This window comes from Dreissena polymorpha, chromosome 1 (assembly GCF_020536995.1).
Source record: "Dreissena polymorpha isolate Duluth1 chromosome 1, UMN_Dpol_1.0, whole genome shotgun sequence".
Taxonomy (NCBI): Eukaryota; Metazoa; Mollusca; class Bivalvia; order Myida; family Dreissenidae; genus Dreissena; species Dreissena polymorpha.
Window position 1 is genome coordinate 181,029,272 of NC_068355.1, and position 24,843 is coordinate 181,054,114.

Sequence of the window (24,843 nt, forward strand, 5' to 3'; positions counted from 1 at the left end):
ACGCAAAGTTTAACAAAGATTTATCAATAATATGCATATTCTTAGTATAAAAGGGGCATTAATTCTGTCAAAATGCTTGATACAGTTGTATGCTCTTGTTTATAGGTTGGGGTCATGATGGTAAACAAGTATGCAAAATATGAAAGCAATATGTCAAGGGACATTGAAAATATTTGGGGTAGTACGCAAACTTTAACATTTGCTGCATATTCTAAGTGGAAAAGGGGCCATAATTATGACAAAATGCTTGATAGAGTTGTCTGCTCTTGTTTATAGGTTGGGGTCATGTTGGTAAACAAGTATGCAAAATATGAAAGCAATATGTCAAGGGACATTGAAAATAATTGGGGTAGTACGACAACTTTAACATTTGCACGCTAACGGAAACAGAAACGGCACGGTAATGGAAACGCCGACGCTGGGGTGAGTAGGATAGCTCCACTATATATATTTCATGTATAATAGTCGAGCTAAAAATTGTTTTAACCCTTTCCCGCATAGATACGCATAATCGCGTCTTGATCGATTCCTTAATACATCCGTATGAAACCATACTTTTTATCTATTACTGCCAACTTACTACTTTTACAGTTGTTACTCATTACCCGATAATCCTGTATAGTCCATTATTAAAAAGACATTCTGATAAATATTTACGATAAAAGTGCTCAAAATTTCCAAGAAACACAAACATTCACCATTTGTTGTCAAATTTTGGCATATATGTTACTGTGTAAAGATGTGATAAAAAACGACCAATCGGGGCGTTTTTTTCCACTAAACATGTGTAAATTGCCTGATGTGATGTTCCCCTTTTTTTTGCATTATAATTATTATATCTCAATCATATTTCAATTAGATCTAACAAAGTATGTACTAACATAAAATGATTTTATTCGTATAATTTGATAAATTAGAAAGAATTATATTAAATTAGTTTTTCCCAAATCAATTGACTTTTCACAGGAAAATATGCCAAACTCAAAATGGCATTTTTTCCCCAAAATGACAAAGAAAAGGTCTGACAAAGGGTCTATGTTACCTTCTGCGTAGTCAGGTCATCCTTGTCCACCACATCCTCAGCATCCTTGTCCTGACTCAGCAGCGACTGGAGAAGCAAAATAGCTTGATGTTTTTCTTGTATGTATATTTAGGACTCAAACAAATTAATAAAAAATGTAATTAACACACACACGATTATATAAATGTAATGAAATTCAATAACAAATGTTCAACAGCATAAAATATGGCAAATTAATAAATATTACATCAAGTGTTACCTTTCTGTAAACATTGCATTCAATATTAATATATACTCCTCCAAAGATAACTTAAACAATTTCATATTTTATAAAAAAAAGTATTCATCCATATACATTTCTTACATGACATCATGGTGTTTATAGAAATGAAAGTCTAAAAATAGCCTCAGTTGCTACGTACATGTGCATCTATGTACTAATATTACATGTTCAGTTAAAATGCTTAGTTTTTTCATGCAAGAACTTTATTTTACAAGAACTACATTTTAGGACCATAATGACACAAAGGTTATGACAACATAACATAATATGCATTATATCTTATGTTCAAACAAAAACCCTCACATTGTGTAATCAGATAACAATATGTGTACATAAATTATTTGTATCTTTTAACTACACACTACAATGTTGGTATGCTAAACAACACATTGTCATTGAAATACTAATCACTAATTACAACATATACATACATGTACACACTATTCCACTCTGAACACCAGGATGTTGTCGTCCCAGTCCTGTCCCACAATGATGGAGGATGTTGTGCTGCTGTAGCAGACTGACGCTGGCAACCTCAGTCCATCCTCCTGAGTAGCAAGAGTAGCCAGCTTACTCTTCCCCTCCCGGCCCACCTGTAGTACATTGGAGAACAGCTCTCCACAGACCAGCACCTGGCCTGCAGGGGTCACATGTAGACCACGTGGGAGCTGTAGTGCTGGGTCTGTGTATGTAGCCAGGAGTGTGCCATCCCTGGCCAGGGTGAGAAGCTTGTCCTGCTGGTAGCTGATGATGTACAGCCTGTCCCCTGTGGGACTCACAGCACAATTGTCTACTGCAAAACAGAGTAACATCAAGATATTGAATTACTGTCAATGTTAAATAATCTTATTAAACATACTGCAGTGATATTGTAGTACACATGTGTTGTTACATGTATGCATCAAATTGATTAATAATAAATAGTTTTGTGTAGCATGAAGGTTCTGTATAAGTTTTTTTTGTGTAAAGGTTTGACATGTTGAAATGGGACTAATGAGTTAGAAATGAAATGTTATGTACAATTACAAACATGGGAAAAAAATACACAGATGAAAACAAGTACACAGTTCAATCACCATGTGTATATTATGAATGATACTATATGCACTAATAATAGATTTCCTACACATGTACAAATATGATAACAGTGTACTCACATAAGTGAAATTGACACAGGCAGACATACTGAATAGATGTGCAGTGTTACGACTGTAGTTGTGTTTGTCAAGTGTTTGTAAAAAGAACACTAATGTTTCAAACAACCAATTTTGAAACTTTTCCTTTATACTGTTTTTCACTAAACCACTTACAAAAGCAAGTTGTTAAAAAATAATATTTAATTATCAACATACATACGTTTGAATACTTCTTATAATCCAACTAGAACAACTTAAACAGTATCTATTTTATATTATGTATTTTTAATTGATAAAACATATTATACATGTGCAGTAATTGACAACCACAAAAAAATGAAGACCAGTTCAGAAAAAGTCACTCCCAGGAATACAGTTTCTATTTATAGACATGCCATGTAGTGACAGTCAAAATACTGCATTACTCATGTTAATAAATCAATAATAACGAATAATTTTCTTGCTGTTGTAACAATATATTGACACATAAAAAATTTACAAATATGAAATTTCAAAATAATTTTTAATACATATTCCAAATGATATCAGGATGAATCCACCATAATTCTTACCTGTCATTTCATCTGATTGATCCTCATAAAGTCTGCAGACCTGTTTGCCACTCAGTGTGTACTTGAACAGTGCTTCACCAGAGCAGATAAACAGGTCACCCTGGTAGTGTGCAATACCTGTACATTCATGTTGTAACCGAAACTTCCTGCCAGAAACTAGCTTGCTCTGTGTGACTGTGATAAACTGGACCTCATGTTTTTTACTATCATCATACACAGCCACTGCAACCTCACTGGGTGTGATGAGACACATGTCCAGAACATTGTTAGTCACACCAAAGTGACTTAACACCTGGTACTGCTGGTCCAGCAGCTTGACTTTCTTATTTGTGTAGTCTGCAACCAGGACCTTTCCATCTGGGAGGACACAGATGGCTGTGATAATGCATGTGTCTGTATCACTTGGTATGAACACATTGTGGGTAGACTTCCACTGGACAGTGAATACCTTGTCTGGATTCCCCTGCACGGACCTTGTGGACTGTAGTTTTAACCACTCAGGTTTCTCATTATGGTAGTCTCTGAAAGGATCATATTAACATATAAATCACACAAGAAAAAACATTTGTAAAATGTATGTAAAGTTTTGATCATAGTATCCAGATAAAAAGAGATAAAGAGTTTTTTTTGGATGAACTGCCACACATATATTTTAAGTGTTTTAACAACAAGAGGTCCAGATGGCCCTAGTTCGCTCACCTGAGAGGAGTCGGTTCATTCAATCTTTACCAAATGTCAAACTTGACCTAGATATTGTCCAGACAAACATCCTGGTCAAGTTTCATCATTATTATCCGGATGATAACTCAAGAATGTTTAGGCCTAGGATCATGAAACTTCATAGGTACATTGATCATGTCTCGTAGATGACCCCTATTGATTTTCAGGTCACTAGGTCAAAGGTAAAGGTCACGGTGACCCCAAATAGTAAAATGGTTTCCAGATGATAACTCAAGAACGCTTATGTCTAGGATCATGAAACTTCATTGGTACATCGTGACCTTGACCTTTGACCAAGTGACCTAAAAATCAATAGGGGTCATCTACGAGTTATGATCAATGTACCTATCACGTTTCATGATCCTAGGCCTAAGCGTTCTTGAGATATTATCCGGAAACCATTTTACTATTTCGGGTCATCATGACCTTGACCTTTGACCTAGTAACCTGAAAATCAATAGGGGTTATCTGCGAGTCATGATCAATGTATCTATGAAGTTTCATGATCCTAAACATAAGCGTTCTTGAGTTATCATCTGGAAACCATTTTACTGCTTTTGGTCAACGAGACCTTGACCTTTGACCTAGTGACCTGAAAATCAATAGTGGTCATCTGCGAGTCATGATCAATGTATCTGTGAAGTTTCATGATCCTAGGCATAAGTGTTCTAGAGTTATCATCGGAAACCATTTTACTATTTCGGGCGTAATTATAAGGCGTAAGCATTCTTGAGTTATCGTCCGGAAACCATTTTTCTAAGTTGAGTCACCGTGACCTTGACAGCCATTGTGTGAATACGTTTTTTGGCACTGTTACCTTGACCTTTGACCTAGTGACCTGATAATCAATAGGGGTCATCTGCGAGTCATGATCAATATACCTATGAAGTTTCATGAACCTAGGCATAAGCGTTCTTGAGTTATCATCCAGAAACCATTTTTCCATTTCAAGTCACCATGATTTTGAACTTTGACATAGTGACCTGATAATCATTAGGTGTCATCTGCGAGTCATGATCATTGTACCTATGAAGTTTCATGATCCTAGGCATAAGCCTTCTTGAGTTATCATCCAGAAACCATTTTACTATTTCAGGTCACCGTGACCTTGACCTTTGACCTAGTGACCTGAAAATCAATAGGGGTCATCTTCGAGTCATGATCAATGTACCAATGAAGTTTCATGATCCTAGACATAAGCGTTCTTGAGTTATCATCTGGAAACCATTTTACTATTTGGGGTCACCGTGACCTTTACCTTTGACCTAGTGACCTGAAAATCAATAGGGGTCATCTACGAGACATGATCAATGTACCTATGAAGTTTCATGATCCTAGGCCTAAACATTCTTGAGTTATCATCCGGAAACCATTTTACTATTTCGGGTCATCGTGACCTTGACCTTTGACCAAGTGACCTAAAAATCAATAGGGGTCATCTACGAGTTATGATCAATGTACCTATCACGTTTCATGATCCTAGGCCTAAGCGTTCTTGAGTTATCATCCGGAAACCATTTTACTATTTCGGGTCATCATGACCTTGACCTTTGACCTAGTAACCTGAAAATCAATAGGGGTTATCTGCGAGTCATGATCAATGTATCTATGAAGTTTCATGATCCTAAACATAAGCGTTCTTGAGTTATCATCTGGAAACCATTTTACTGCTTTTGGTCAACGAGACCTTGACCTTTGACCTAGTGACCTGAAAATCAATAGTGGTCATCTGCGAGTCATGATCAATGTATCTGTGAAGTTTCATGATCCTAGGCATAAGTGTTCTAGAGTTATCATCGGAAACCATTTTACTATTTCGGGTCATCGTGACCTTGACCTCTTACCTAGTGACCTGAAAATCAATAGGGGTCATCTGGGAGTCATGATCAATGTACCTATGAAGTTTCATGATCCTTGGCATAAGCGCTCCTGAGTTATCCAGAAACCATCTGGTGGACGGACGGACCAACATGAGCAAAACAATATACCCCCTCTTCTTCAAAAGGGGGGGGGGGGGGGGGGGGGGGGGGGGGAAATAATGAGAAAACTTTCCCCTCCCATCAGCCATGTTATTCAACTGACCGGAACCATTTTTAAACTGAACTCTCGTATCAAGGAAACACATGTTCTGAGCAAATTTCATGAAAATTGGGCCAAAAATGTGACTTTTACTGTGTTCACATGTTTTCACTATATACATGATATAGAGAAAAATGCCCCGCTCACTGGCGGCCATGTTTTTTCACCGATCCCAACCATTTTCAAACTAATCCGAGATATCAATAAAACCAATGTTTTGACCAACTTTTATGATGATTGGGCAAAAATTGTGACTTCTAGAGTGTTTACAAGGTTTCTCTATAGCAAAATAGGGAAAACTGCAACTATATACATATAGAGAAAAATGCTCCGCCCACTGGCGGCCATGTTTTTTCACCCATCTCGACCATTTTCGAACTCGTCCGAATCATCAATTGAACCAATGTTTTAACCAACTTTCATGATGATTGGGCAAAAATTGTGACTTCTAGAGTGTTTACAAGGTTTCTCTATAGCCAAATAAGGAAAACTGCCCCGCCCACTGGCGGCCATTTTTTTCAACGGATCGGAACCACTTTTATACTCAACCAAGATATCATTAAGACAATCATTTTGACAAAGTTACATGAAGATTGGGCATGAAATGCGACTTCTACAGTGTTTACAAGGTTTTTGCACAACCCAGTTTCGAACTCGGCCGAGATTTCATTGGGACAAAGCTTCTGACCAAGTTTCATGAAGATGGGACAAGAAATGTGGCCTCTAGACTTTACGAGCAAATGTTAACGGATGGACTGACGGACGGACGGACGGACATACGACGGACAAAGACCGGTCACAAAAGCTCACCTGAGCCATCAGGTGAGCTAAAAATGTGTACCCACCTAAATATACATAGAATTGTAAAAATTAAGCACAAAAATTTCATGTAGTATTATACTATATATGCTAAACCGTATATGCTCAACGAAACAGTCAGATGCTTTGTATTTCACAAACAATGACATTGTACATGTACAAACCTTTGCAGATGGACTTTATTGATGTACCAAGTTATTCTTAATTTATAACACGTTTTTATACATATGATGTCAATTAAGTAAATGTCAGCAGATAATTGAAAGCCTTACCAGTCCATTTTCTATCCAGTAAATCTATTATTTTATCAGAACAACAGGTTTCTTGCTCATTAACGTGAGTCATGTTTACATGTGGTTTCGGAAAAGATTTTAGTTATTTTGTAATTTAAATTAATACAAATATTTTACACCATTTGAAACCCTAGTGGCATGATTTGAAACAAAAGCTTAAAGTTTAAAGAACCAATTTTGGTTATTCTGGTCCTTGTGGTTTCATAAAAAAAAGACGTTATTTTTCTTATAAAGTATATGCTAGTATTACCCATTTGACCCGGGAGCAGAATTTGTACAAATTTGTAGAATGCACATACTGTTTCTCTGTGGACTCCCTGGAATGCAGGTTGCCTGCTGAATTCCAGCTTGCCCCCTCACTGTATGCAGTATATGGTTTGAGGCTCTGAAATAAACTTCTATACATCATTTGGCCTATAATGAACCTATACATCATTTGGCCTATAATGAACCTATACATCATTTGGCCTATAATGAACATGTCTAAGTATTATTGAGAGGTCAGTACAAGGTGTCAATTTTTCCTGTCATAATAATGCTTTCACTTTGATTTAATATTTCTGTAGTTGCTATGTTAATATGGTACTATCTTAGTGTAAGATTTCAATCAAAATCCTAAAAATAAATATTTCATTTAACATACATTTTAATACCTCTGCCTCTGCCTTTTTCTGTTTCTATTTAGGTCACTAAAACCCCTTCAAATCAATGTTGAAACCACCTTTATTTGTATAAATTATATTATTGTAAAAAAAAAATAACAATAACCTTTCTATAACCACTGTTATCCCCAATAAAAACAAGAGATGTGTTTGTCAGAAACAAAATGCCCCCTTCTGTGCCTCTTTGAAGCCATATATTTGACCTTTGACCTTGAAGGATGACCTTGACCTTTCACCACTCAAAATTTACAGCTCTATGAGATACACATGCATGTCAAATATCAAGTTGCTATCTTCAATAATGCAAAAGTTATGACCAATGTTAAAGTTTTCGGACGGACGGACAGACTGACTGACGGACAGTTCAAAAACTATATGCCACCATTCGGGGGCATAAAAATAAGAAACAGAAGAAAACATTTAACTCAAGGCATCATTAAGGGTATTAAATAAACCAGTAATTGTTACATTTGTTACAATAACAATCGTAAAATTACATCAGAAATAAATGACATTAAAGTTTTATAATCACAAAGTAGAGAATGAAATCACCCATAGTAGATGCATAGTGCCTACATGGGTTTCAAGCAACAAGAGGACCAGTTTACAACACCCAACACATTTAACCCTTTGAGCGCTGGAACCGGAATTTGAAGGCCTTTGCAAACAGTTTGGATACTGATGAGACGCCACAGAACGTGGCGTCTCATCAGGATCCAAACTGTTTGCTATTCTGATAGTATTCTTTGAAAAAAATCCAAGAAAATGCAAATTTTAGAAAATCAGCAGACGACATTTTAGAAGAAGACAAATTTCCCAGCATGCAAAGGTTAAAGATGAGTAACACACAACTTGTATCTGTGGCAAGGCCAGGTACACTGTACGGAACACAGTTACAAGTTATCTACCTTTCCTTGCATAGCTGGTACTGGGGGAGATTTTATCTGTGGCAAGGCCAGGTACACTGTACGGAACACAGTTACAAGTTATCTACCTTTCCTTGCATAGCTGGAACTGGGGGAGATTTTACTACATTCTTTGCCATTTTCTTGGGCTAAAAAGGGCAAACAGCAAGCATGCTAACCCTTTAGTTAACGTAATTCAATTTGTGGCATGTGTACCTGTTCCAGCTCCCTTCTTTTCCGCTCTATCTGTTCCTGCTGCTTTCTCAATTTCTCGTCATCTGCTTCTCGCCGCTTCTGTTCTGCTTCCTTCTTCCTTTCGTCTTCTTGACGCTTTAGTACCTGGATCATACAACGAGCCAGCATATACAGAACAGTGTGCTGATCATAACAATATGACAATCAATTGCAGACTTTTTCTACTATTTTTTAAGCCATCAAGTCCGTATAAATGACAAAATATTGATACTTCTTATAATATTTTGCCAGAAATATGTTCACCAACAACCTGAACCTTTTTCATAACGTTTGTGTGTGGAAGTTAAGCTCAATTTATCTCACATCTACACTGACTTCAATTCACAACATTAAAAAAACAATAAATGCTGAACCTAGATATTTTTAGAATTATGTAAAAACTGATCTATATGCCTTAATCTTCTTCTGCTCCTCTTAATACTCACACTGCATACATACTCGCTGCCCCTACCTACCCTTAACCCCCCCCCCCCCCCCCCCCTCTTCCTCCCCTCTGCCTACCTCTGCCTCTCTAGCCTTAATCTTCTTCTGTGCCTCTTCATACTCGAGCTGCATACTCACTCGCTGCTCTTCTAGACGACGTTTCTCTCGCTCCTCTTTCCTCACCCTTTCTTTCTCCAACTGCTGCAGATGACGTTCTCGGTTGTTCAACTAAGACATGGAAGTACAAACTGTTAAGTTTGCGTAATAAAAGTATAATATACAAATATGGAAGGAACAAATAAACCCTAGGGCAGGGTCAACTTTGAACCCAAAGGAATGATTTGAGAACCAACCTATGATCGTACACACCAAATATTGAACACTTGACCCTTGTGGTTTCAAATGAAAAACAATAATTTATATAATTTATACTATAATGTTATTATTATTATTTTGAAAAGCGTAGGGATATTGTGGTTATCTCCGCCGCCGTCTCTCTGTCTGTCTGTCTGTCCTGGCCACTATCTCCTCCTACACTATTTTCACTACAACCTTGAAACTTACACACATGGTAGCTATGAGCATATGTGCAACCCTGCACTATATGTAATTTTGATCTGACCCCTGGGTCAAAAGTTATGGGGGTTGGGGTGGGGCCGGGTCAGAGATTTTCACTAATTTCTTTAGGTTATTTTACATTAACTTCTTCATTTCTACACCGATTCACTTCAAATTGATACTGAACCTCTCTAATGACAATACGGTCATTCTCAACTATGCATGGCCCCATTACCAACCCTGGGGCGCCCCGCCCACATAGACCACGCCAACCCAAAATTGCCTTTTACTATAATTTCTTCATTTCTACACCGATTCACTTCAAATTGATACTGAACCTCTCTTATGACAATACGGTCAATCTCAACTATGCATGGCCCCATTACCAACCCTGGGGCGCCCCGCCCACATAGACTACACCCATCCAAAATTGCCTTTTACTTTAATTTTTTCATTTCTTCACCGATTCACTTCAAATTGATACTGAACCTCTCTTAAGACAATACAGTCAATCTAAACTATGCATGGCCCCATTACCAACCCTGGGGCGCCCCGCCCACATAGACCACACCCACCCAAAATTGCCTTTTACTATAATTTCTTCATTTCTACACCGATTCACTTCTTATTGATACTGAACTTCTCTTATGACTATACGGTCAATCTCAACTATGCATGGCCCCATTACCAACCCAGAGGCGCCCCTGGGTCAAACATGCGGCGTGGGGATACGCGTCGGCCTTTGCCACGGCATTTCTTGTTAATAAGTTGAATTCATATTGGCTTTGTTATCGAGCTCAAGACAGCCGTATTGGCCTGAGGCCGCATGCCGAAGCACCATACGGCTGTCTGAAGCTCAATAACAAAGCCAATATGAATTCAACTAATAAATGACAATTTTATTAATTAACTTAATAATATTATTCTAATTTCAGCACGAAAAGCTTAAATTTCACTTTCAAATTACAGGTTTTTGCTATTAAATGACAGTGTTTTTTTTTTTATTTCAAAATCGGTCCAGTAATCGGACCCATTCCCAATAGAAATCAAATACTGACAGTACTGGTGTGACGATGCTTTTGAAGAGGATGGATATAAAAGCATCAATTAAAGTTTATCTACATCACCACAATTGTGTATGTGGGTACGAAAATTTTGGGTACAAAAAAAATGGTTACGATAATTTTGGGTACACAAATTATGCGAAAAAAATGGGTACAAAGAAATTTTGGGTACGAAAAAAAAAATTGGGTACGAAAAACAATTTGGGTACGAAACAAAATTTGGATACGAAAAAAAAATGGGTACGAAAAATGTTGGGTAAGAAAAAAAATTTGGGGGTACGGGGAAGTAGTACACATGGGGAACTTGACCCATTCAGCAAAACTGGGAGGCGGGTTACATTCTCGATCAAATATAACAAGAAATATCTTTAAAAAGATATTCAACGTGTATTTTCTGTACCATTTATATTAAAAAAAACGTTCTGTTACAGTAAAACGTTTGTGGGTTATAACATTACGTTACGTAGCAGATATATTCAAAACCTGACATGCTCTTTAATTACACCATGCTCTTTAATTTCACATGTATATCAAACCAAACTTTATATTTCGTTGTTTCCTTTCCTAAGTTTATGATGTTATGTGTACAGACGTGATTTCACCTGCCCATGTGCATAAACATATAATTTTTCTCTTTTGATTATTGTTTTTTCTCTAATTCAATAAGCTTAGGCGTGTTTGTTTGTTAAGTACGGCAATAATTTCATGATGATTCCCGAAAGGAGGTATGAGCACATAGTCGAATACGACTTGAATACGTGAGTTCGCCCATGAACACATGGTTCAGGTTAACTAAATCTCCGCGATATGACCTAATATGTGTTTAAATCAGCAAACACTATCCAACAAACGAATGAATTATCAAACATAGTATGTGCACTGATGTGGCTCTGTAATTTCTGTTTGAAAAGTTTATAAAATATGCAAAATGAGAGAGCACGCAGAAGAGCGAGTTTCATAGATATTGTACAGCTATTGTGCTGTTTATATACCATACTCGCTATAACATTTTCAAATGGCAGGTTCGAAATATTTTGTTTTCTTTACACTCATGATCGTGTTTAACGTTAATTATACACGTTTTCATTCATTACAGAATCACGACAAGTGTCAAATACAATACAGAAAATGCATAGTTGTTTCATTGATCTATAAACATATAATGGATTGAATATAACGGATTTAAAATTAACGTTTTCAAACTATTATTAAATCTTTTTCACAGAATATGCTGTCCTATTTATAGCTGAGCTTCCTTTACCTTTATCAATGATAATCAGCGAGATATGCCAATTAGAAAAATCCAGCTATCTCAATCGGACTGGCTCGGTCTTTTACATAGGTCGCCATTGTGAAGAATTTTTTCATGGTATGATTATTTAGACGAGCTGCTTCGCAGCATCGTCAAAAAGTATATATTTTTCCCAAATGGGAGCTAAAAAATCCCAATGGAATGTCTCCTTTTTTTTTTTTAATCTCAATATTTTGTTCATCTCCCATCCATATAAGTTCAACCTTAATTAATATAATACTGCGCACACTTGAACCCTCATTTTTGAAGCATTTTTTAGCAAAACAACAACAACACTAATTTTCCCAATTTTAGTCAAAACGCCGCAAAATTATCTCAATCCAAAGGGACCTGGGCCCATTCCCAAAACGTTGAAAAAAAAACACTGAATCAAGTATGAAGTTTTGAAAAGTAGCAAAATTTCTGTTCTATACAACTTTTTCCCTGTTTATATTCCCATGCAAAATGCTTTGAAAATGTTATGTACACCGAAATACCTTTTAAGAGATATCTTGTTAATTTAAAACGAATATTGAATATTGTTGCAAGAGGAAACATATGTTCCATGCATTTAATTGCAGAAGAATAATTATTATTTCATTAATATTGTAATATGAAGGCGATATTACTGATAAAGCATAGGAGCAATACCATTTAAACTTAGTATATGACGAAAGATGCTTTCGAGACATTACATGATGGAGGAACACAATTTGTCAGGTCGCAAAATTATGCAAAATTTACCTGAATAACATTCCAGCCACACTGGATTCACTACCATTGTTTTAAATACAACTCAGAAAGACATTTAGGATTGAAAACTTACTTATTGCCATTAGGAATTGCATTTTTAATCTGTAAGTCCTCCATGATTTTGAATTAGTTTTGCTTTCGGAGCTCATTGTAGCTTGAAAATATATAAAGTTGTTATTTATGTACATATGCTCAAATATTGAACCTTACTGTTGTGGTTACACTGCACAATTGTTTTTGTCGAAAAAGGGAGCTAAATATATAAGGGGCCGAGTGCTTTAAGTAAACTGCAATATCATATTTTTAAAGATTAAAACTTTTGCACCAAAACTAAGCATACAACTTCAAAATGGCGTCCACAATTGTCGAAATTTTTTATTCTCATATAAGGCAGAGTTTTTCCTGGTTTCTGATTGGCTGAATCTCGACCTTTTTCAGTATTGGCCGTGTTTTTCCATATTGGCCGCCTTTTTCTCGTATAAGGCGAGTTTTGAGTTTTATTGGCGAGGGTCAACTTGTATGGGGCAATCAAATTGAACACATTCTCGTCTAATATTATAAAGTTACTTAATAAAAGTCCATATAAAGCTTGTGACCCTTGAAAAGTTTTGACCCCCAGGGGCATGATTTGAACAAACTTGGTAGAGAACAACTACACGATGTCACATGTCAAATACCAAACCTATCACCCTTGGTGTTTCAGAGAAGAACATTTAAAGTTATTTTCTTGAAAAATCTAAGACAATCTGGTGACCCCTGGGGCGGGGTCAGTTTTGACCCAAGAAACATGATTTAAACAAACTTAATATAGGACTACAAGAAAAATTACACCCCAAATATTGAGCCCCTGACCCTTGTGGTTTCCTAGACTTTCAAAGTTTTCTTTTATTTTTTTTATTTTTCAAGCTCCACTGAACTTCTTATTCATCAAGTTGGAATAATTTGAACATATTTGATAGAGCGTCACTTCTTCTGCGCCTCCCATATTCACACTGCATACGCACTTACTGCCCATACCTATCCTGTACCACCTTTCTCCTTCTGCCTACCTCCTCCTCTCTAGCCTTAATCTTCTTCTTCTCCTCCTCATACTCAAGCTGCATTTGCACTCGCTGCTCCTCCAGACGACGGTTCTCTTGCTCTTTCTCATTCCTAACCCGTTCAACCTCCAACTGCTGCAGACGACGCTCTAGGTTGCTCACCTAAGTCATGTACATAAATACTGTTGTCTGCAGGCTTTATGATATTAGCATAAAAACTGTTATGTGCAGACTTTAGGATATTAGCATAAAAACTGTTATGTGCAGACTTCATGATATTAGCATAAAAACTGTTATGTGCAGACTTTATGATGTTAGCGTAAAAACTGATATGTGCAGACTTAATGATGTTAGCGTATAAACTGTTAAGGACAGACTTTATGATGTTAGCTTAAAAAACTGTTATGTGCAGACTTAATGATATTGGCATAAAAACTGTTATGTGCAGACTTAATGATGTTAGCGTCATAACTGGTATGTGCAGACTTAATGAAGTTGACCTTAAAACTGGTAAGTGCAGACTTTATGATGTTGGCCTAAAAACTGTTATGTGCAGACTTAATGATGTTAGCGTATAAACTGTTAAGGACAGACTTTATGATGTTAGCTTAAAAAACTGTTATGTGCAGACTTAATGATATTGGCATAAAAACTGTTATGTGCAGACTTAATGATGTTAGCGTCATAACTGGTATGTGCAGACTTAATGAAGTTGACCTTAAAACTGGTAAGTGCAGACTTTATGATGTTGGCCTAAAAACTGTTATGTGCAGACTTAATGATGTTAGCGTATAAACTGTTAAGGACAGACTTTATGATGTTAGCTTAAAAAACTGTTATGTGCAGACTTAATGATATTGGCATAAAAACTGTTATGTGCAGACTTAATGATGTTGGCCTAAAAACTGTTATGTGCAGACTTAATGATGTTGGCCTAAAAACTGTTATGTGCAGACTTAATGATGTTGGCCTAAAAACTGTTATGTGCAGACTTTATGATGTTTGCTTTAAAACTGTAATGTGCAGACTTAATAATGTTTGTGTTATAACACTTTGAAATACAAACAAGGGCTGTTTGTAAAACATGCATGCCCCCCATATGGGCTGTCCGTTGTAGTGGCAGCCATTGTGTGAATATGATTTTTGTCACTGTGACCTTGACCTTTGACCTAGTGACCTCAAAATCAACAGGGGTCATCTGCGAGTCATGATCAATGTACCTATGCAGTTTTATGATCCTAGGCCCAAGCGTTCTTGAGTTATCATCTGACAACCACCTGGTGGACGGACCGACAGACCAACCGACATGAGCGAAGCAATATACCCCCTCTTCTTCTAAGGGGGGCATAAAAAAAAATGAGGGGGGGGGGGGGGTGGGGGGGTAGGGGGGGTAGGGGGGGGTGGGGGGGTAGGGGGGGTGAGAGGGGAATATAATGTGGGGTGTGGTAATTTATAAGATGTTTAATTGGGGGGTGTGGGTGGGTAGGAGGGGGGTAGGGAGAATGAGAGGGGGGTATAATGTGGGGTGGGGTTATTTATTAGATGTTAAAAAAAAATATGGGCTGTCTGTTGTACTGGCAGCCATTGTGTGAATACTTTTTTGTCACTGTGACCTTGACCTTTGACCTAGTGACCTAAAAATCAATAGGGGTTATCTGCGAGTCACGATCAATGTACCTATGAAATGTTATCATCCGAAAATCATTTTACTACTTCGGGTCACTGTGACCTTGACCTTTGACCTTGTGACCTCAAAATCAATAGGGGTCATCTGCGAGTCATGATCAATCAGCCTATGAAGTTTCATGATCCTAGGCGTATGCGTTCTTGAGTTATCATCCGGAAACCATTTTACTATTTCGGATCACCATGACCTTGACCTTTGACCTAGTGACCTCAAAATCAATAGGGGTCATCTGCGAGTCATGATCAATGTACCTATGAAGTTTCATGACCCTAGGCCCAAGCGTTCTTGAGTTATCATCTGACAACCACCTGGTGGACGGACCGACAAACCGACCGACAGACCGACCGACATGAGCAAAGCAATTTACCCCCTCTTCTTTGAAGGGGGGCATAATAAATAAAACAAGAAAACCCTAGGGCAAGCCCAATTTTGAACTCAATGGAATGATTTGATGCCCAACCTATAAGGGTTACACACCAAATATTGAACACCTGACCATTGCGGTTTCAGAGATTTTTTTTGTAATTTACGATATAAGTCTACATAAATCTTGTGACCATTCGATGCGGCCAGTTACGAGTCCAGGGGAATGAGTTGAACATCCTTGGTAGCTAGAACAACTATTCAATGTTATATGCCAAATACACAAGCTCTTGCCCTTTGACTTTTAGAGAAAAGGATTTTAAAAGTTATTTACCCCTTTGAAATGTAACCCCTGGGGATAGCCAGTTTTGATCCCAAAAACAGTATTTGAACACACTTAATTTAGGACCACCATACAAAGTCAGACATCAAATATTAAATCCCTGACCCTTATAAGATTGTCAAAGTATTCTTTTTTTAAATATTCTTTTGCACCTTTGACCTCTATTTCCAAAATAATTTGAACAAATTGCAAAGAGATTCAACCAAGGATGATTCCTGTGAAGTTTGGTATAGATCTGCAGAGCAGTTAAGGAGAGGCGTTAAGATGAAAAAAGTTAATGGGTGCAGACTGACGAGCAACAGAGTTCTTAACCCTTTGCATGCTGGAAAATTTGTCGTCTGCTAAAATGTCGTCTGCTGAATTTCTAAAATTAGCATTTTCTTCGATTTTTTTCACAGAATATTATCAGAATAGCAAACAGTTTGGATCCTGATGAGACGCCACGTTCTGTGGCGTCTCATCTGGATCCAAACTGTTTGCAAAGGCCTTCAAAATTCGGTTCCCCCACTGAAAGGGTTAAATCTCCTTATCAGCAGTATATGTGCTTACATGAGCTTTAAATAAACAGATTAAGATAAATAAAAGCCAAACTTAAATTGAATTTATTCAACAAGTCAGAAAATGAAAAGTTTTATACCTGATTTTGAAGCTCGTCTTTATATAATTCTGTCTGGTCTTTCTCAGCATCCGTCTGCAATAACAATCATATGTGCTTAACTTCATTCTACAAAGCTGGCCCAGTATATGTGTAACCTTTTATAGCATATGTGTATTCAATTTACTGCAGTTATGGATATATTTTGTTCACAAAATTTTGAAATGCACTTTATAAAATATTATTAGTATGCAATATTCTAGTTGATTTGTGGGTAATTTTCATAAAATGTTACACCACAATTTTTTTATAAACTATTTTATAAATATATGACCATGAATCAAAACAAACAAAATATCAAACTTTGGTCGTTATATTTGTTGTCAAATTTTGTTTTTCTGTAAACATCAAAATAATCAATTATATTGATTGTGTCCAACCGCCATATTGAAAATAATGGTTCTTCTTAAGATGTGGATTCTGAATGGCTGTCCCAATTTCAAGATTTGCGTGCGATAAATAGCCTTTAAACTGACATTGAAGGTGAGAGGATAATTTCTTGCAAAAAACAGATTTCAACAGACGATGTTGCATGGAAATACTCATAAATAAACTATTTTTTGTTACTTAAAAACACTATATGGACAATAAATTAAGGAGGCAATATTTGATAAGAACGTATGGAGTTATGATGTATCACAAAATTCACCTGATTTTGTCACATTTTTGATCAGTAAAACGATGGTGTTTGTGTCAAAACTTCTTTCTGTAACGAACTTCATCATATGCAAACGTTCTTCTATCAAGGGATTTCACACAATCTCTATACCCACAACTCAAAAAGAACGCACGACTAAACAATAACTTACCATATCATTTATCTTTACAAATAATTGCCATCGTACATGTACATACATGTATTGTCATGGTTACTTTCGTTTCACTACTGTACTTTAACGTGTATTACGCGCAGTGAGGTAACCCCTAATTTCAATATTATACAACATTGCTTATGAGTGAAAAATTCATTTTGCAAGCGTATTTATTCATAATAAACACAATGTTTTTTTACAGAATACTTCACCCTATTATCTTGCTGGTTGAAAGGGCTATTGTTGACATAACAAACAGCGGGTAACTGTAGGTGTGAATGAGGTTGTAGCAGTTTGTATAGCAATAAAACTATTTGAATAGATATGAAAAACATGTTTTCATTTGAGTTTCACTTTGTAATAGACAACACTTGTGGAGTAATTTGAGACAGAAAGTGACACTTGAGAATATGAAATTAATGATCACATTGATTAGCGTGTGAAAATATTGAAGGTTGAATAGCGTTGGGTTAGAATCGGCACAGCAATCAAAGTATTATTAACCCTTTGCATGCTGGAAAATTTGTCATCTGCTAAAATGTCGTCTGCTGAATTTCTAAAATTAGCATTTTCTTTGATTTTTTTCAAAGAATACTATCAGAATAGCAAACAGTTTGGATTCAGATGAGACGCCACGTTCTGTGGCGTCTCATCTGGATCCAAACTGTTTGCAAAGGCCTTCAAAAATTCGGTTCCAGCACTGTAAGGGTTAAAATCCCCATAAAAGCAGGGTTGTTAATCTGTTCACACAATGGTTTTTAAAGTACAATACCCTGATCAGTAAGTGTTATTTTATAAATTGGAATTTTAAGAGTGACGATTATGGAGATTTTTTTTTGTCTGGATGCTTAAGACATCAAATAGAGACCACTGTGATGAAATACACATAAACTTACTGAAAAAAACTACCCTTTACAGGAACTTGAATATTCTCGAGAAAATTTTCCAAAAATGTGTCAACTGCACAGTGCCACATAACCTATGCTCATGATCATAAAAAGGCTTCATGTTCTGAATATGAAGAAACAGTTATCATTAAGTGACACTGGTCAACGTTTTAGTCACATGATCAACTGATTTCAAGTCCACTTTGTAAGTTTTCTTTATAAGATATCTTTAGTTCCTCCATTTTGGCATAGGGAGGTCACACACAAGGTCAGAAAAAAGCTGGATGGACAATGTGAAAGGGTAGACGTCCCTACCATGGGTTAGCTACTCCCAGAAGCCCACAACAGATCTTCCTAGCTGAGGAGCTCTGTGTGGCCGTGGCTCATTTCCTCCCAAAGGATTAGGGAATGATGATGATGATTTATGTGCTATAGATCTTTTGAATCATTGACACCTTTAACATTTAAACTAGTTTATTAAATAATGTTTCATCTGATTGTTATTTGCAGATGACTTTTATAAAAATATTGTACTCTTAAATGCAATTGAAAGCATAACAGGTAAAGATAAATTACATAAGTAAGTCATAAGATAAAGATACATTCAAATGCAGGTTTATTGTACATAGAAATTTACTTTTACTTTGTGCATGTTGCATTCAATCTAAATTTAAATTCACTTATTCCTTTGTTGTTATAATTTAATTAGAACAGTGCCTCACGCCCTTGTGACCTTAAAAATGCATGAAATCTGAACATGCACAATCTCAAAACATAAGAACCATTGAATGAAAGTTTAAATGCTGTATGTTTAAAATTTTAGATGCATAACTTCGGAGAAGTCTGTGTCTGCTGACAAACTGACAGACAGATGAACATGCAGATTCAAGTATAACCCCTTTGATAACTACCTTTGTAGAGGGCGTGTAACAGTAACAATCATTACAGCAAACATTTCGTCCATATAAAGTCCGTACCCTGAATGTGCCTTCTCTCATTGGTTTTTTCTTGTCATCATTCAAGCCTGCCCTCCTACCAGACACATTGTCGCTGGATACGTGCCCTTGTGCACCAGCTGTGAAGGCGTCCCTGCTTGGCCTGATGGTCTCCTGACCCTGGGAAGGTTTCTTGGCAGGCATTTCTACTGCTTTAGAAGTCTTAGAAACTCGCTGCTCAAAAGCTAAGGAAGTTAAAAGAAGATTTAGAAATGTGAAATACATTATTTTCAGAGACAACACCCAATTCTGTGTGTTCTGTTGTTTTTTTTAATTTGTTTAACTTTATTTTTACTAAATGGTGTGGAAAGTATGGGCTAAATAAACAGTCTTTTTGAAGCCACGTCATAATTTAGAATCACAGAGCAACTTTCTACAATGCAGATGCCTAGGTGAATAGTATAGTTTGCATTTTCAAACAAAATTTAACCTCACGATGTCATACAGAAAAATTTCAACGAAAATGTGATTTTTTTCCCAGAAATTCATTTTATCTACTGGCCATGAATCAACATCAAATAAGCTGGGCTGTAAAAAGACACATTGAAGATATAAAAAGATTCTGTTACCTGCAATTTTCTTCAACACAAGATTCTTTGAGGGGTCCTTATTACCTGGTTGAGGTCTACTACAAAGAAACAACATACGTTAAGCATCATTATAGTTACTTTTCCAAGAATCTAAACTTTTGCGACATTTTCAACATACATGGCATATGTATCGAAAGGATTGCCTCGGTTTTGCAAGTTCTGTCCCAGCATCCCTCTGAGATTCCATTTGTCCTTATCAACATAAATAAATAATTACACAATGCAGTCTGTACAGTTAATACCTGTATCAGTCCTAATTAAAATAATACCCATTAAATGTGTGTCAAAGTCAAGTTGAAATGATACCCTGCAAGCAATTGTTTTGCCTATAAGTGTACTCCACATTTTGTGTTCTTTTTGCAATAACGAAACATTCATTATTTATCAGATACAACTATAATGCGCTCCAGATTTATGCAATGCGCATCTGTAATAAAGGCATTAAGTTGCCTTTGTGTAATGTAACCCACAAAAGAGGGTGTGATTGAGTGTTCTCCCTTGTGAATGGGTTTGGCAATCGTACAACTGTGTTTATATCAGTATATTTAGTGATATTACTTGGATTTCTTGATTATTTTATATTTCACAAATATTTTTTTTTAAATAAAAATTATATATAAAGTATTTTTATGCTTTTGATTAAAATTTAAAATGCAATTGACTGGCAATTCTAATGAAAAGTCTACCATTTAAATTACCAGATCTATAAGTTTTTGCTTTTTTTGGCAGAAAAACAATTGTATTGGCAAACTTAAAGTGTCCCGCTCAACAGGCAAACATTCTGACTAATAGTGCATTGTCTGGTTTTGGCCTGCAATAATTATGGCATTTATATTTGAACCTTATTTTAAAAAATAGTTGGAGGATGTCCAGGAAAAGTAGCAGTGTCAATGTTACATTCTTTTGTTTGATTAACACTCATTGACGTGTAAAGCAATCTTTAGATAACAGACTTTATAAAGTTTGGATGAAAACTGTTGGCCAAAATGACTTTGCTTTAAAAAAAACAATGTAAGCAATAGTACCATTACATAACAGTGTTTTTTTAAAATGCAATTTTGGGGCCGATATTTGGCCCCATTCCCCTCAAACAATAGTATATATTTTTCCCCTATTTTGTAGAAAAAATCCCCTCCAGAAGTAAAAAAAACAAAAAAAATAAATATTTTTTAATTTTTTTTTTTTTTAGAAAGAACTGTCTAATGATACATATATCTCAGATTTATTTCATAAACAACTAACAAAGTATATAAATATAATATTAATATGATTTTGAATTATCATAAAGAATTAAATTAGTTTTTCCCAAATCAGTGGTCACTTTTCACATCAATTTCATTTTTCCCCAAAATGGCCAGGAAAAGGCCTGATGTACCTATATTGTGTCGATATTTGTTGATAAAAATATTCCAATTTGCTCCATTTTATTGATAAAAAATGCTCAAATTTGCCATTTTATCGATTAAAAAAATTCCAATTAGACTCAAATTGGCTAGGAAAACTGAGACTGTGCATGACGGCTGAACTGTCTGAAACTAATTTTGAAACAATCATTGATATATATTTAAGAAAAAGGACAGAGACATTCAGCTGTGAATATTGCATTCATACATACATGTGTATTCATATAATAAATATCATTACATATAAAAGAGTGAATTTGTAATTTTCCCCTTTTCCTAAAAAACGACGTGTTTTTCCCCTTTGGAAGGGCCCCGCCACCATTCCCATATAGGTGAAAAAAAACACTGCAAGTCCCTGTGTTGATGAGATCAGCTAGCACACATGGCTAGCATATAATAAGTCAACATTCTCAACAATATTGGTAAAGATTTAAAAAAATCAACTCAGAATGAGGAACAGTTAAACCAGCTCATTTTATATAATTCAGAGTTTGCTGCTTATCTGACATACAAAATTTTAAGAGTTTTGTGAACATAGTTCAACTGTTAGGCAGTGAAAACATCTATACCATTAATTCCATGAAAACCATTTTTATTTTACTTTTTAATTTTGTTATGAAGTATCATTTGGTAAATGAGTTATTTTTACAAGATAGTTAAATTGAGTGCATAAATCTGTCACCCTAAAATAATATTCAAATTTGGCATGTAATGACTGAGTTGAAAGTGATACTGTTGCATAACCTATTTATAAGATACACTAATTCCCAACTCCACACACACTTTGTATCTTATTAGCCCGACTAATTTCGGAGAAAACCCGAGGTATTGTCATAGCCAGCTCGTCGTGTCCGCCGTCGTGTCCGTCGTCGTCCGCTAAAACCTGAACATTTTGTTAAGGTTTTGAACATTGCTTCTAAACTAAAAGTGCTTCCACCTACAACATTGAAACTTCATATGAAGCTGCACCTTGATGAGTTCTACACACCACACCCATTTTTGGGTCACTAGGTCAAAGGTCAAGGTCACTCTGACAAGCTTTCGCAGCCGAGTGTGGCACCAGTTATGCGGTGCTCTTGTTTTACTTATAGGTGTGAAGCTTTCTTCCGTTATTGACAAAAACATTTTTAGGAAATCATGTTCTAAAAGGAGCAACATTAACATATCATGGAGTGTACCAATATTTTCATTTGAGCTGTTTCAATTATAATGTTTCAACTATATCTGAACTAACATGATTAGACTACTCATAGCTTTTCTTGAGTTTATCCTCCTGAAAGATCAGATTTTAAGGGAATTAATGCCCTAAAACCATATAATCCAAATTTTCTGGTAGAGTAACTGTGTCCTTAGTCAAAGTTTTTAATTTTTTAAATATTGCATGTATTTAACAAGAGCACCGCAATTTTCCAAGTATAAAAAGGGCACATAATTCTGTCAAAATGCACGCCAGAGTTATCTAACTTTGCCTGCCCATGCAGTCCCCTTATGATAGTAAGTAAGTGTACCAAGTTTGAATTCAATAGCTTTGATGCTTTATGAGAAAAATGGACCTAAACACAAAACTTAACCAAATTTTTAATTTTCTAAGTATAAAAAGGGCACATAATTCTGTCAAAATGCAGGCCAGAGTTATCTAACTTTGCCTGCCCAGTCCCCTCATGATAGTAAGTAAGTGTACAAAGTTTGAATGCAATAGCTTTGATACTTTATGAGAAAAGTGGACCTAAACACAAAACTTAACCGGACGCCGACGCCAACGCTGACGCCGACGCCAAGGTGATGACAATAGCTCATAATTTTTTTTTCAAAAAATAGATGAGCTACAAATGAGATTTATAATAAAACTTTACAAAAAAAGGCATTTTATAAATACCTGGAGTCCACTTTCAATTTCTGTGATGTGCTGTCTTTCTCTTTGGATACAGACCATTTATTTTCATGTTCCTTTCCAAGAACATTATGACCTGTAAACAACTGGTCATGTAAGCCACAACACTTCTTACAGAAGAACTTGTCACACGTTTCACAGTAAACCTCAGCATTCATCACAGTGCTCTTGTCTTTGCAGGCACTACCACTACATAAATATACGAAATCAGAACCCTTCTCAATAGAAGACTGAGAAAATGATGCCATTTTGTAGTGTATTAGTAAAACGCAAACTGCAATTTGTATTTGCAAGTAAAAATACTCAATGTATCTCTGTCAATATAGCAACCTATTCCACAAACACAGAGGTTGATTTAAAGTTTACCTTTTTTAAAAAGGTGTTTAACTTAACAGGAACAAATCCGATAAACAGCTAAGAGTGCTATGATCTCTGTACTAATGTGCAGCCCAATTTTGTGTTACCAGTAAACAGTGTAACTATTTTAACTGACTACCACATGATTATGAAACCAGTAAATAGCCAATCAATATTCACTGAACTATCACGTGGGCATTGGGGAGGTGTTAGGTTTCCTAAAACTGTACTGTCACACAGACCATTTTACATTGAATAACATTTCATGCATGTTCTTTGGTTAAATAGTTTGCAAATTTAATTCACAATTGATCACAGAAGTCAAAGGGGAACTTAATTGACACTTATTGACACTTAATGTGGTACATTACTTTATAAAATAAGTCCATCTTTGATAAAGTATGCATTAAATTGTTGCTTAATTGACACTTAATGTCTTGTTTTTGTTATTGCTTATATAACATTGATTTTTATCAAACTAAAACATTATCCCAGGAACACTAAATAGCAGCAGGAAAATCCAAGGCAGTAATAAAATATGAATAAAGCTTTGCTTAAAGTATGCATATCAACAACAGGACTTAAGTGTAATAAAAGTCTTATTAAAGAAAGCTATCTTTGTATGATTGAGTTAGAGTCCCGTGTGTAACATCAATTTTGTTTGGCATAATTTATATAGGAACTGGCACAAGTTGTCATATCATACCATATTTTATTAAACGAGTTCAGGAATTTTGTTAGTAAGTGAGCCTTTGGCGAGTTTACTAACAAATTTCCTGGACGAGTTAAATAAAACATGGTAAGAAATGACAACGAGTGTCAGATCTTTTTTATCACATGCTTTAAAATGAGGAAATTAAATAAATATTTACGCAAACATAATGATAAATCCCGAATGTTGTTTACATTTTGTGACGTCATTTGACGTTGCAATGTCTTTTCAGCAAAATAACAAAAGGCGATTGGTCAATCGAACGAAAACTTAG

General features: G+C 35.9%; 2 protein-coding genes across 2 annotated transcripts in view; both read right to left on the minus strand.

Moving 5' to 3' along the window:
• Nucleotides 1–17,042, minus strand: part of LOC127864742 (uncharacterized) — a 28,493-nt gene extending 11,451 nt beyond the window's left edge. Inside the window, exons 1-8 of the mRNA XM_052404622.1 lie at nucleotides 16,905–17,042; nucleotides 13,884–14,036; nucleotides 9,247–9,396; nucleotides 8,707–8,829; nucleotides 7,223–7,308; nucleotides 3,013–3,533; nucleotides 1,736–2,097; nucleotides 1,043–1,108 (exon numbers count right to left, since the gene is read on the minus strand). Of these exons, the coding sequence (XP_052260582.1) occupies nucleotides 1,745–2,097; nucleotides 3,013–3,533; nucleotides 7,223–7,308; nucleotides 8,707–8,829; nucleotides 9,247–9,396; nucleotides 13,884–13,937 (1,287 nt within the window). The 5' untranslated portion in view covers nucleotides 13,938–14,036; nucleotides 16,905–17,042 and the 3' untranslated portion in view covers nucleotides 1,043–1,108; nucleotides 1,736–1,744. The remainder of the gene's footprint in view (nucleotides 1–1,042; nucleotides 1,109–1,735; nucleotides 2,098–3,012; nucleotides 3,534–7,222; nucleotides 7,309–8,706; nucleotides 8,830–9,246; nucleotides 9,397–13,883; nucleotides 14,037–16,904) is intronic.
• LOC127864758 (uncharacterized) lies at nucleotides 16,948–23,936 on the minus strand. The gene is made up of 4 exons (XM_052404624.1): nucleotides 23,486–23,936; nucleotides 20,186–20,244; nucleotides 19,454–19,801; nucleotides 16,948–16,958 (listed from the first exon to the last, which is right to left on the minus strand). The coding sequence occupies exons 1-4, from the start codon at nucleotides 23,746–23,748 to the stop codon at nucleotides 16,948–16,950; spliced, it is 681 nt and encodes a 226-aa protein (XP_052260584.1). The 5' UTR covers nucleotides 23,749–23,936.
• Between the last annotated feature and the right edge of the window lie 907 nt (nucleotides 23,937–24,843).

Excerpts from the sequence above, each read along its gene's own strand:
- LOC127864758 (XM_052404624.1), bottom strand. The coding sequence starts at position 23,748 with ATGGCATCATTTTCTCAGTCTTCTATTGAGAAGGGTTCTGATTTCGTA. Across the intron at positions 20,245-23,485 it reads AAATTGAAAGTGGACTCCAG|TAGACCTCAACCAGGTAATA; the intron begins GTATTTATAAAA and ends GTTTCTTTGTAG. Across the intron at positions 19,802-20,185 it reads TGTGTTGAAGAAAATTGCAG|CTTTTGAGCAGCGAGTTTCT; the intron begins GTAACAGAATCT and ends TAACTTCCTTAG.